General features: G+C 38.1%; 1 protein-coding gene across 1 annotated transcript; it reads left to right on the top strand.

Moving 5' to 3' along the window:
• Positions 1–4,252: 4,252 nt before the first annotated feature.
• Positions 4,253–8,977, top strand: LOC113937040 (beta-defensin 126-like). The gene is made up of 2 exons (XM_027620686.1): positions 4,253–4,310; positions 8,721–8,977. The coding sequence occupies exons 1-2, from the start codon at positions 4,253–4,255 to the stop codon at positions 8,975–8,977; spliced, it is 315 nt and encodes a 104-aa protein (XP_027476487.1).
• Positions 8,978–13,391: the final 4,414 nt, after the last annotated feature.

Raw genomic sequence — 13,391 nt, 5'->3', positions numbered from 1 at the left:
ACTTACTGTGGAAAACCCAAAAGACTCCACCCCAAAACTGCTAGAACTCATACAGGAATTCAGTCAAGTGGCAGGATATAAAATCAATGCACAGAAATCAGTGGCATTCCTATACACCAACAACAAGACAGAAGAGAGACAAATTAAGGAGTCGATCCCATTTCAATTGCACCCAAAACCATAAGATACCTAGGAATAAATCTAACCAAAGAGGCAAAGGATCTGTACTCAGAAAACTATAAAATACTCATGAAAGAAATTGAGGAAGACACAAAAAAATGGAAAAATGTTCCATGCTCATGGATTGGAAGAACAAACATTGTGAAGATGTTAATGCTACCTAGAGCAATCTACACATTCAATGCAATCCCCATCAAAATACCATCCACTTTTTTCAAAGAAATGGAACAAATAATCCTAAAATTTGTATGGAATCAGAAGAGACCCCGAATAGCCAGAGGAATGTTGAAAAAGAAAAGCAAAGCTGGCGGCATCACAATTCCGGACTTCCAGCTCTCTTACAAAGCTGTCATCATCAAGACAGTATGGTACTGGCACAAAAACAGACACATAGATCAATGGAACAGAATCGAGAGCCCAGAAATGGACCCTCAACTCTATGGTCAACTCATCTTTGACAAAGCAGGAAAGAATGTCCAATGGAAAAAAGACAGTCTCTTCAACAAATGGTGTTGGGAAACTTGGACAGCCACATGCAGAAGAATGAAACTGGACCATTTCCTTACACCACACACAAAAATAGACTCCAAATGGTTGAAAGACCTAAACGTGAGACAGGAGTCCTTCAAAATCCTAAAGGAGAACACAGGTAGCATCCTCTTCGACCTCAGCCACAGCAACTTCTTCCTAGAAACATCGCCAAAGGCACGGGAAGCAAGGGCAAAAATGAACTCTTGGGACTGCATCAAGATAAAAAGCTTTTGCACAGCAAAAGAAGCAGTCCACAAAACCAAAATGCAACCGACAGAATGGGAGAAAATATTTGCAAATGACATATCAGATAAGGCTAGTATTCAAAATCTATAAAGAACTTATCAAACTCAACACCCAGAGAACAAATAATCTAATCAAGAAATGGGCAGAAGACATGAACAGACATTTTTCCAAGGAAGACATCCAAATGTCCAACAGACATGTGAAAAATTGCTCAACATCGTTTGGCATCAGGGAAATCCAAATCAAAACCTCAATGAGATACCACCTCACACCAGTCAGAATGGCTAAAATTAACAAGTCAGGAAATGACAGATGTTGGCGGGGATGCGGAGAAAGGGGAACCCTCCTACACTGTTGGTGGGAATGCAAGCTGGTGCAGCCACTCTGGAAAACAGTATGGAGGTTCCTCAAAAAGTTGAAAATAGAGCTACCATACGATCCAGCAATTACACTCCTGGGTATTTACCACAAAGATACAAATGTAGGGATCCGAAGGGGTACGTGCACCCCAATGTTTATAGCAGCAATGTCCACAATAGCCAAACTGTGGAAAGAGCCAAGATGTCCATCGACAGATGAATGGATAAAGAAGATGTGGTATATATACACAATGGAATATTATGCAGCCATCGAAAGGAATGAGCTCTTGCCATTTGCAAGGACTTGGATGGAACTGGAGGGTGTTATGCTGAGTGAAATAAGTCAATCAGAGAAAGACATGTATCATATGACCGCACTGATATGAGGAATTCTTAATCTCAGAAAACAAACTGAGGGTTGCTGGAGTGGTGGGGGGTGGGAGGGATGGGGTGGCTGGGTGATAGACATTGGGGAGGGTATGTGCTATGTTGAGCGCTGTGAATTGTGCAAGACTGCTGAATCACAGATCTGTACTTCTGAAACAAATAATGCAATATATGTTAAGGAAAAAGAAGAGGAAGAAGATAGCAGGAGGGGAAGAATGAAGGGGGGTAAATCGGAGGGGGAGACAAACCATGAGAGATGATGGACTCTGAAAAACAAACTGAGGGTTCTAGAGGGGAGGGGGTGAGGGGATGGGTTAGCCTGGTGATGGGTATTAAAGAGGGCACATTCTGCGTGGAGCACTGGGTGTTATGCACAAACAATGAATCATGGAACACTACATCCAGAACTAATGATGTAATGTATGGTGATTAACGTAACAATAAAAAAATTTTTTAAAAAGAAGACAAGAAATAATGACAAATGTTGGCAAGAATGCAGAGAAAAAGGAACCATTGTGCACTGTTGATAGGAATGTAAATTGGGATAGCCGCTATGGAAAACAGTATAGCAGTTCCTCAAAAAATTAAAAATAGAACTGTCATAGGATCTAGCAATCCCACTTCTAAATATATATCCAAATGAACTCTCACAAAGTACTGGTAAGAATGTAAAATGGTACGATTTGGAAAAGAAGTTGGCCATTTCTTTCTTTCTTCCTTCCTTCCTTCCTTCCTTCCTTCCTTCCTTCCTTCCTTCCTTCCTTCCTTCCTTCCTTCCTTCTTCTTTCTTTCTTTCTTTCTTTCTTTCTTTCTTTCTTTCTTTCTTTCTTTCTTTCTTTCTTTCTTTCTTTCTTTCTTTCTTTCTTTTTCTTTTTTTCTTTCTTTCAAGTAAGCTCTATAGTCAACATGGGGCTTGAACTCACAACCCTGATACCAAGAGTCACATGCTCTACCAACTAAGTCAGACAGGTACCTGGCCATTTCTTAATAAGTAAAATATATGCCTATCATGTGACTCTACCCTCCTATTCCCCTCCTAGCTGTTTATCCAAAAGAAATGAAAGCATATATACACACAAAGACTTGCACACAAATGATTAGCAATAGATTTATAGTAGCTAATATCTGGAAACAACCAAAATTAAGAGGTGAATGAGTAAACAAATTTTTGTACACAAATGGAACAGAATATTATCAATGAAAGCAAATTAAGTATTATTATACCCAACAACATGGATGAATCTCAAAATTATTACATTGATGAAAGAAGACAGGCTAAAAAAAGAATGCATAGTGTATAATTTCATTTATGTGATATTCTAGAAATTGCAAACCAATCTATAGACAGATATCAGACCGTTGTTGTCTGAGAAATATGGAGGAAGGGGAAGAAAGAAATGGATTTCAGAGAAGCACAAGGAATCTTTGAAGGTTGAAGGAGGTATTATCTTGATTGTGGTGGTGGTTTCACCGATGTTTGCATATGTCAAACTCATCAAATTGAACACTTTAAATAATACAGTTTAATATATGTCAGTTATATCTCAATAAATCTGTAAAAGAAAGGAAAAAATAAAATCTCTTCACAAAGAAGGAAATCTCCAAGATCTTATGAATTCCAGTCACAATCCAGAGGGCCACTTAAAAAATTTTAATGCAATTTACAGTTTACTCTGACTACCTGCCTTAAACCATCCAGAGGAAACAACTATTATTAAAATGATGTGTATCCTTCCACCCCTTTTAGCTGATACTTTTACTGACATACATACACACAATACTGTTTTACATAAATTAGAATCATTACTATATTGTTCTATAGCATTGCTTTTGCACTCAAAAATATGTTTAGAAAGACAAATCTGCTGCACTCTTTTTAACAGATGCATGGTATTAAATCATATGAAAGCACTTCATTTAATGATATTCTACTGATGGACTTAAAGGGGGATTTAAAGACATCTTTGTACATATATCTTTGATCACTGATTTATTTCTTTGGAAAAACTTTTTGAAGTTCCTATTATCAAAAGAGTATTAATCTATTCATTCAGCAATTACGTAGGTACTTCTTTGTACCCAGTACTGAAAAACAGAAAAGAATCATATGTAGTCAGTGTCCTTAAAGACATTCCATTTTAGAGGGAGAGAGAGACAGGTGAACAGATTGTCACAATACAGTAAGATAAAAACACTAATAGAATCAACACAAGTAGCTGTGAAAAAAACAGGTAGGAGTGCTCAGGCCTGGAGGATCAGAATAAATTACCCTTGTAAGTGCCTTTCTCTCCAAACCATACCATTCTTGCACCTTCTCTTCTATTTTTCACATTCCTTAAAGGCATGCCTAGTACAGGACTCTGAACAGTGGTGCTTCAATCAGAGCTGCTAGCCAATAGACTGCAGATATGTTTGACACAGTATCCTATATGCTGCCAGTCTACTGGCTGAGCCCAACCCCATTTAGAGAGGACAACAGAGACCTGTGTTCAGAGTCACACTGAATAGAGAGTTCTGGACTCCATAGAACCCACTGTCTTTCAGGAGCGATGAAGTCCCTATTATTCATCCTTGCAATTTTTTTCCTCCTGGCCCACTTGGTCTCAGGTAAATAAAATCTTGGGGAAGAAGAAACACTAACCTAAAACAGGGTCCTGCACATAGAGTCCCTATTGTCATACTGTCCAGGGGATTGGGAGACGTGTTCTCATAGGACAGCAGGCTGAGGTTTGCTTTATTTCTTTCTTCTCTCTCTCTCTCTCTCTCTTTTTTATTTGTCAGAGAGAGAGAGAAACTGAGAGCACAAGCAGAGGGAGAAGCAGACTCCTCACTGAGCAAGGAGCCCGATGTGGGACTTGATCCCAGGACCCCAGGATAATGACCTGAGCTGAAGGCAGACACCTAGCCACCTAAGCCACCCAGGCGTCCCTGAGGTTTGCCCTATTTCTTCAGAACATCTCTGTCCTAAGAGATCCCAAGGCTCTCACAACACAGCACCGTCTACGGTTGGCAGTTAAGGAGAATAATGAGAATCCAAATGCCGAGATGGTCCTGTTGTTCCAACTCTCCCTCTATCCCATCACTTAGGGCCAGCCCTGCTTCACTTCACTTTGTATGGCACCAAGTATTACTCCTGAAGTAACAATTCTACAATATTACTTCTCATTTTCTTGGTCTTACAAAGAAGGCCTCCCACATTTTTATTCTTGGATGTGATTAACAGGACAGGAAAGGCTGTTTCTAAATATCTATAGGACTCTAAAGTGGAAAAGTGAAGGAAACTATCCTGGGTGGACATGGGGGAAAGATTCAGAACTGCTGGAAGTCCCATGTCATATTTCAGGCTACTTGTGTAAGCATTCCTTCTTTTTCGTTAATTCTATAGTTTATATTTACAAAATTAAGACAGGAATACCGCAGGTATTTGGGAAATCAAAAACTTGGCTACAATTTATTTTTTTTTAATATTTTATTTATTTATTTGACAGAGAGAGACACAGCGAGAGAGGGAACACAAGCAGGAGGAATGGGAGAGGGAGAAGCAGGCTTCCCGCGGAGCAGGGAGCCCGATGTGGGGCTTGATCCCAGGACCCTGGGATCATGACCTGAGCTGAAGGCAGACGCTTAACGACTGAGCCACACGGGCACCCTATTTATTTTTATTTTTAAAGATCTTATTTATTTATTTATTTATTTGAGAGAGAGAGATAGAGAGAGAGAGAGAGAGAACTAGCAGGAGAGACAGTGAGCAGTGGGGAGGAGTAGAGGGAGAGGGAGAAGCAGGCTCCATGCTGAGAGCCTGATGTGGGGCTCAATCCCAGGACCTGAAGATCATGACCTGAGCCGAAGGCAGCCACTTAACCAACTCAGCCACCCAGGTGCCCCCAAAATTGCTTACAATTTAATAACCTCTTAGATTTTCTAAATGTTGACCAAGTCATATGCATATTTCTAACCTGATTTTTTAATTTAACATTTTATGAAGAAAATTTTACAGACCTTTAAATACTCCTCAAAAGTACAATTTGCCATAGATGTTTATTATTCTATTTTTATACCAACATTTACTTGGAAAGATCTCTATTGTATCGTTGCTTTTTCCAATGTGTCAGTATTATAAACAGTGTTGTAATCTAGTTCATAAATCATTGTAGGATTTCTGATATATAAGCAAATTTTAGAAGCTCCATTTCCAGGTTACAGCATATTATTTCCTTTAAGGGAACCACCATACATTTTAAAATCGCCACTCTTAGTATATTAGTGCTTTCTCACTAATTTGTTTAGTTTTTACCAGATGAGTATATTAACTTTGAAACTTGATATTACTGTAAATATTGTGTGCTGGCTTTTTAATACCTTTATTGATATGTACTTTCATACCTATGTCATATAGAGCATTATTTTTTTTAAGGGAACTGGCATATATTTTCAAATGGTTACTCTTAGTACATTAGTGCTTTCTTATAATTTGTTACTTTTACCTGACAGGTGTGTCAACTTTAGCATTTCGTGTATTGTAAATTATTGTGTGTTGGTTATTTTTAATTTTATTGATATAGAATTTATACACTATATAGTTCACTTATTTAAAGTGTATAAATCAATGCATTTCAGTCTATTTAGAGAATTGCGCAACTATCATCATAATCTAACTTAGAACCTCCTCATCATCCTAGAAAGAAACCTTATGCCTATCAGCAGTCACTTCTCACTTGGCCCCACACACCCAAGGCAATCACTTATTGGTCACTTTTTAATTTTTTATTAATTTATTGAGGCATGAAATTTTCATTTTCATATCAAATCTATTGGTATTTTTCTTTACATTCTCCATTAGCTTAGAAAGTTCTTCCCAGGGTTGAGAAGAGTTATTCACCCATGCATTACCTATGGTTCTATTTTTCACACTGGCCTGTATCTCATCTGTAATTTTTAAATATATGACACAAAGTGCCAGACTAACTTTGAGGATGAACTTCGTAACAGAAAAATAGTTGTGTTACTCGACAGCCTGCCTCCAATTGAGGCAGACCTCACTGGTCTCCATTCTCTACTACTAGCAGACTGTTCAAATTGAAGGATAGGAGAAAATTAATAATGGTATGAGGGGTGCCTCAGAAAATGTTTCTGGTCTAATGTAGTCTCAAAATTCTATGAGTTTAGATTATACAATTTCTCTCCCTGCTTCTGGAACATTGATGACATACATCACATATTCACATGGTGTCCTAGTTCTAAACCAAAGGGCCCCGAGAAAATTCAGGTTCCCTTTCTAGGCAAACACAAGCAATTCAGGATTATTCTGTGAGATTAGCCAATCTATCTCCAAGATCTGGTGGCATTAAAAATGAAACACTTAGGAAGGATATTTGGGAGAGAAAATCCACAAAACACCAAGGTACATGGAACATCAAGAATGGAAAGAAGGAAACAAGAGACCTGATCTAAGATTTCCATCCATATATCCCAGCTGAAGGAAGACATTTGAGTGTCATATCCATGGAGATGTTTGAGATGGTGAGGAAGAGAGGCTAAAAGAGGGTGTGGCTGGAAAGGAAGTGTAAGTCCAAGGACCATTGTAAGAGCACTTGAGACACAATATGAAGAGGGAGAAGAGTCATGGAAACAACAGAAGACCCTCAGGTACATCAAGCTCTTCACTAGCTCATGGCCTTTGCCTATGCTATTCCCTTTCCTTCTACCATCTTCTAGCTCTTCACAGAGCTGGATCCTTTTTATCTTTCATGTCTAGCATCAAATATCACTTCCTTAGGGATAATTTCCTCTATCATCCTGTCAATAGTAGCTCTAATTCAGTTGCTCTCTGTTACATTACTTCTTTCCTTAATAATACTTAGATCAACCCGTAGCTATTTACTTACTTGTTATTTGCTTTCTCCTCTTTCCAATGTAAGCACCTAACCTTGCCTGTCCTGCTTAATTCTGATTATACACATTTTGGTTGAATAAAAGAAAATATGACTCAACATAAAGCAAGATGGGGAAGAGTCCCAACATCCCTTCAAGGCGCTCTATATGTTAAACCATGTGATGGAAGACTTTGTAAATGTATATCATATGCACATATATTATGCACATACAAAATATTTACACCCTGCAGAATGTCTCTCTGATTAGTGTATTCCTAGTAAAATGCCTCTTGTATATTTTATTCCTAAAATTACCAGAAATTGTGCATATATCTCATTATTATATGTAACCAATGTTTATATGTTAAAAATTTAGATGATTATCACTCGATACATTTTGAACATCATATGTAAGACAAGCATAGAGTTACATTCCAAATATAATTTGTAAGACCTCAGAAACATGTAAAGACATTCTGGAAATCCCCCCAAGTGTCAACAAGCTATGTGTGTTTTGGAATTCTGAGGAGAATTACAACGATTTAAGCAGTTCATATGTTAAGAGGATAGCTTGTGAGTTCTACTTAGATGTTTAAATGTGTTTTGGTTACATTTTAGAAAACTGGGGATTTTGTGTTGATGTGTAATGATATGCTATATTTTTTTCCATTAAAAAATGAAAAATAGGGGCGCCTGGGTGGCTCAGTTGGTTAAGCGACTGCCTTCGGCTCAGGTCATGATCCTGGAGTCCCGGGATCGAGTCCCACATCCGGCTCCCTGCTCAGCAGGGAGTCTGCTTCTCCCTCTGACCCTCTTCCCTTTTGTGCTCTCTGTCTCTCATTCTCTCCCTCTCAAATAAATAAACAAAATCTTTAAAAAAAATGAAAAATAGAATTCTGGGTAAAGTTTGCATGCAGAATTCTCATTTCAGGAATGGTAAGCCCTTATATATATATACAAATCCCACATGTTTCTGTATGCATAAAATCTCATTTATTCCTCAGAGGAGGTTTTCACTAATAGGACAAATATAACAAAGCAACTGATAAAGACTCAAATAATCAATGCTCAAAGAAGCTTGCTGTTTTAAGTTTACTTAGATAAATATCTTTGGCTTAATTAGCTATAAAATTCCTTTATACAGGTCATTTATTTTTGAGAAGGTGTGAAAACAAAACAGGATTTTGCCAGAAGAAATGCAGTAGTAGAGAACTTCGAAAAGATCATCTGAAATGGAGATGTAATGGACATAAATTGTGCTGTGTTCTGGCTATCAACAACAAGATTAAACCCTTAAATTCCAGAAATAAAATCTTCATGCCAACTGTTAAGAATCAACAACTATCAACTACTAAGAAACTGAAAACTACACTAATGGTGATCACTACTTCTACTATTTGAAATGTCAGCCTCTGTCTCCTTATAGGATCCCTGGTTCATTAAAGCAAAGGGCCTTATTTTGGGGCCAGTCTTCTCTCTCTACTGCCTCCCCACTGTCCCTCCACACACGTCAAATCTCCATAGCACCAGCAGTGCCAGGGGAGGGATGCAAATAAGGCAGATGCAAGACACAAGTGAGGCTCAGTCCAAAACACTCATTAGGGACTGATGGACATTAGTGGTGTCATCACTAAAGACAGATTCCAGCCCACAGGCCCACAATCTGCCAGCAGTGATTATCAAACTTTTAAGCACATCAGAAACACCTGGAGAGACTGCTAAAACACAGACTTCTGGCCCCCACTTCCAGTTTCTGATTCTGTGGGATAGCCTGAGAATTAGCAATACTCACAAGTTCCCAAGTGATGCTGGTGTTGATGGTCAATGAGTCACACTTTGAGAACCACTGGCCCATAATATGGAATGCTTGAAGGCTTCCTACTACAGAGTGAATGCATTTACCAAATATTTTTTTTAAGATTTTATTTATTTTTTTGAGAGAGAGAGCACAAGCCGGGGAAGAGGCAGAAGGAGAGAGAAAAGCAGGCTGCCCCTGAGCAGAGAGCCGAACATGGGACTCGATCATGACCTGAGCCAAAGGGAGATGCCCAACCAACTGAGCCACCCAGGCATCTGCCAAATATTTTTTAAGTGGTCACTAATACAAAAGCATTCCTACAAAGAGCTTTCATATCCATTTTCTTACTGGATTTCCTACAACAACCTTAGGATATAGGTATTCTGACCTCACTTCAAAGAGAAATACTGATTTGTAGGCATTTGAACTGAGATGGGCTTAACTGACCATTAAGAGCACTCTGTCACTATACTTTGATATTATCCAATTTTCTTCTTTCCGTGGAAATCTGAATATAATGGCCAACCTAGAGAGGATAGAAGGGAGAGCAAGAGCTCTGCAGTGTGACCTAAATACTGGTTTATTTAGCCATTCATGTTTATTCATAGGACTTAAAAGCTGCCCACATAAGTCAGAGAAACTAATCAGAATGAAATATCACCTTCATTTATTCTAGATCGTCTCCAGAAGATTGGCCTCTGCCTCCTCAAACAGATACATCTATGATCTATGATATAATCCAGCAGAGGAGATTTGAGGGGTGGGTCATCCCAAACTAGCAGGACATCATTGCCTTTTACTCCCATAGCTCTCGTTGTAGGCAGAACTCGTGAACTCACACAGGAAGGGGGATGGACAGAGGCAGGTCACTTCAGCAGAGGAGGGCAGTAGAAAAAAACATGAGCTTTACAGTCAGACATCTATGAGGTCATTCATGGTCCCCCCATCTATTCATCTGTTCAGTCTGTAGACAATTGATTTCCCACCTTCAAGCCTAAGTTTATGAAGTTGAAGAACAGAGAAGACATTTAGTCCCTCTCAGAGCACTTTGAAGGTTGCCAGAGGAGTAGATTCAAATTTACCTACAACATAGGGACTTAGCCATAGCAGGTTGCTGATTCCTGGGTGAAGAGCAGAAAGGCACATTTCCCGAGGGCCCTGCCCACTAGACCATGGCTGCTCTGCATGGGTATGGTGATTAGAAGACATGTTTCACCTGGGGGTAAGCTCATTACAATGCAGAGAAGGCTGTGACAGAGGTTAGGAACATAAGATCTCACTTGAACAGCCAGATGGGATTTTAAAGGCTCCTGATAGAACTCACTGTGCTTTCCCCTCACTAATCACCTTGATCACTATGATTGAAAACATCTGAGAGCTATGATCACTGTGATTACAGATGAGGAATATCATTTTAGTGCTGCAGCCTGAAACTTTACCCTCCTGTCCTTTTCCCTTGCATCCATTCCTCCTTCATTCCATGCTTGAACTTAGGTGGCAAATAACCTTTCTCTGCTTTGTGGTTTTGGGGAGAAAAGGAACCTTCATTGTATGAGACTCGCAATGTGCCAAGCACATTGATGCACAGTGTCATTAAATAAAAGCCTTATATAATAATTATGATAACATGATTAAAGCTGAGGAAACTGGAGCAAACCATATCTAGGTTCTCCTTTTACTACATTTACTTATTATGTGGTCTCTACCTCAATGTATACATTGGTAAGGCAGGTATAATCACACACCAACCTCCTGGAATATGTCAAAAAATTAAATAAGGCACTTTGAACACTGAGCACTGTCTCTGGTACTTAATGAAATGCTACAAAATGTAGGTTTAAAAAAAGTATGTGAGGTATAGGTTATTCCCATTTAAAATATGAAAAATCTGAGTTCCTGTAGGGAAAGGATCTTGAACAAGAACAGACAGCCACATTTGGGAAGCAGTTCTGCTGGTCCCAAGGCCATATCTCTAACCCATCTCAGGCTAAATCTGAAGGTATCCTCAAGGCTGACTTCTAACCTGTTAGCTTTTCTGCAGAGCGACATAGTCCTCAAATATGAGCTCTGAAAACCATGCACATTCTTACCTGTGCATTCAGGCTCTAGTGTCTGAATAAATCTTTTCCTTAATAAATTAAATGAGAATTCAGTTTCAATGCACATCAGTATTTGAGTCTAATAATGACATTGAAAAATTTGATTCCAAGACTAATGATAACCACAAAGTAGAACCTGTAATAAAAAATACACAAAATATAAAGATAAGGGAATCAAAGCATAGTACTATGGAAAATTGTCAAATCACAAAAAAAGATTGTAAGAGAGATAGAAAGGAATGAAAGATTTGCAAAACACCCAGAAAACAATTAACAAAAGGGCACTAGTAAATCCCTTTCTTGGGATTTAGTACTTTTCACTAATTATTCAGCCTTAAAAAGAGAGGGAAGTTCTACCATTGCAACAATACAGATCAATGTGGAGGATATTATGCTAAGTGAAATAAGCCAGACACAGAAAGGCAAATATCACGTGATCACACTTGTATGTGGAACTTAAAAGAAAAAAATTAAATTCACAGTAACAGAAAGTAGAATGGTAGTTACTGGAGACTGGGAGTGGGGGAAAGGAGGGGATAATAATCAAGGGTACAAACCTTCAGTTATAAGATTAATAAGTTCTGAAGACCTAATGTACAGCATAATGACTACAGTTAGTAACAATATGTTGTACTTGAAATTTGGTAATAGAGTAGATCTCAAGTGTTCTCACCACACACACAAATGGTAACTATAATGAAGTGATGGATATGTTAATTAGTTTGACTTTGGTAAGCATTTCACAATGTATACATATATTAAAACACCATGTGGGGGTGCCCGGATGGCTCAATCCATTAAGCATCTGCCTTTAGGTCATGATCCCAGGGTCCTGGGATTGAGCCCTGCATCAGGCTCCCTGCTCAGCGTGGAGGAGTCTGCTTCTCCCTCTTCCTCTGCTGCTCCCCCTGCTTGCACTCGTGCTCTTGCTCTCTCTCCTTCTCTGTCAAATAAATAAATAAAATCTTCAAAAAAAAAAAAACGTGTGTATATCTTAAATATATGCAATTTTATTTATCAATTATACCTCAATAAAGTTGATAAAATAAAATCTTCTGAGCTAAATTATATTAGAGATACATCAACTGGACAATTCTTAGAGGGGAATTTATGCCATTTGATCCATATATTAGAAAAGGAGATAAGTTGAAAATAATTAGAGATTCATATTGAAAGAGTAGAGAAAGTTTAGTACATCAAGTTCAAATATATAGCAAATAAGACAAGCAGTAAAGATGAAGAAAAGAAATCAATAGAATACAGAACAAATTTTCAATAAAGAAAGTAAAAAAAGTTTGCTCTCCTGAGATGAGAGTAGTGATCCAGGCACATAGAATTACAGAGACCAAAAAATGGTCAACATACAAAGAAATTAACTCACAATGGCTAATATAAAAGCAGGACAAGTACATAAAAGTACATGAAGCTATGGTCTTTATTAGCCTAAACTATAAGTTATATAATATCACTTGTGTTATTCTATCTTGCTACAATGTCACATTCAAAGGAAAACAGACCACAATCAAAAGTAAACAAAAACCCAGTCTGGCATTAACTGAGCCTGTGGCTGGCCAAACACTCTATCCCATTACATTTTATTATATAACCATTTCATAAAGAGTTAATTTTAAGCCATACATGTATATGATGAAACATGTTCAAATATTATAGAATGAAATAAAACATGAAGTAAAAATCCCCTGAAATAGCCCCTCAAAAGGAAACATTTCTGAAGTTCGATACTCTCCTTAGAATTCTCTCCCTATCTAAATAGTGTAACCTCATTTCTTTATTTATGAAGTCAAAATTGCACCTAGAACTCTTTGATATGACTTGTAAGGTTTTAACTTAGTGATTACTTCCCCGTACTCCCTCTTCTTTTTGTTAGTAATATTATTCTTTCGTTTCCTATTAGTTG

This window comes from Zalophus californianus, chromosome 8 (genome assembly GCF_009762305.2).
Source record: "Zalophus californianus isolate mZalCal1 chromosome 8, mZalCal1.pri.v2, whole genome shotgun sequence".
Taxonomy (NCBI): Eukaryota; Metazoa; Chordata; class Mammalia; order Carnivora; family Otariidae; genus Zalophus; species Zalophus californianus.
The sequence above is the reverse complement of the archived record's forward strand: the minus strand, read 5'-3'. Positions and strand labels throughout refer to the sequence as shown.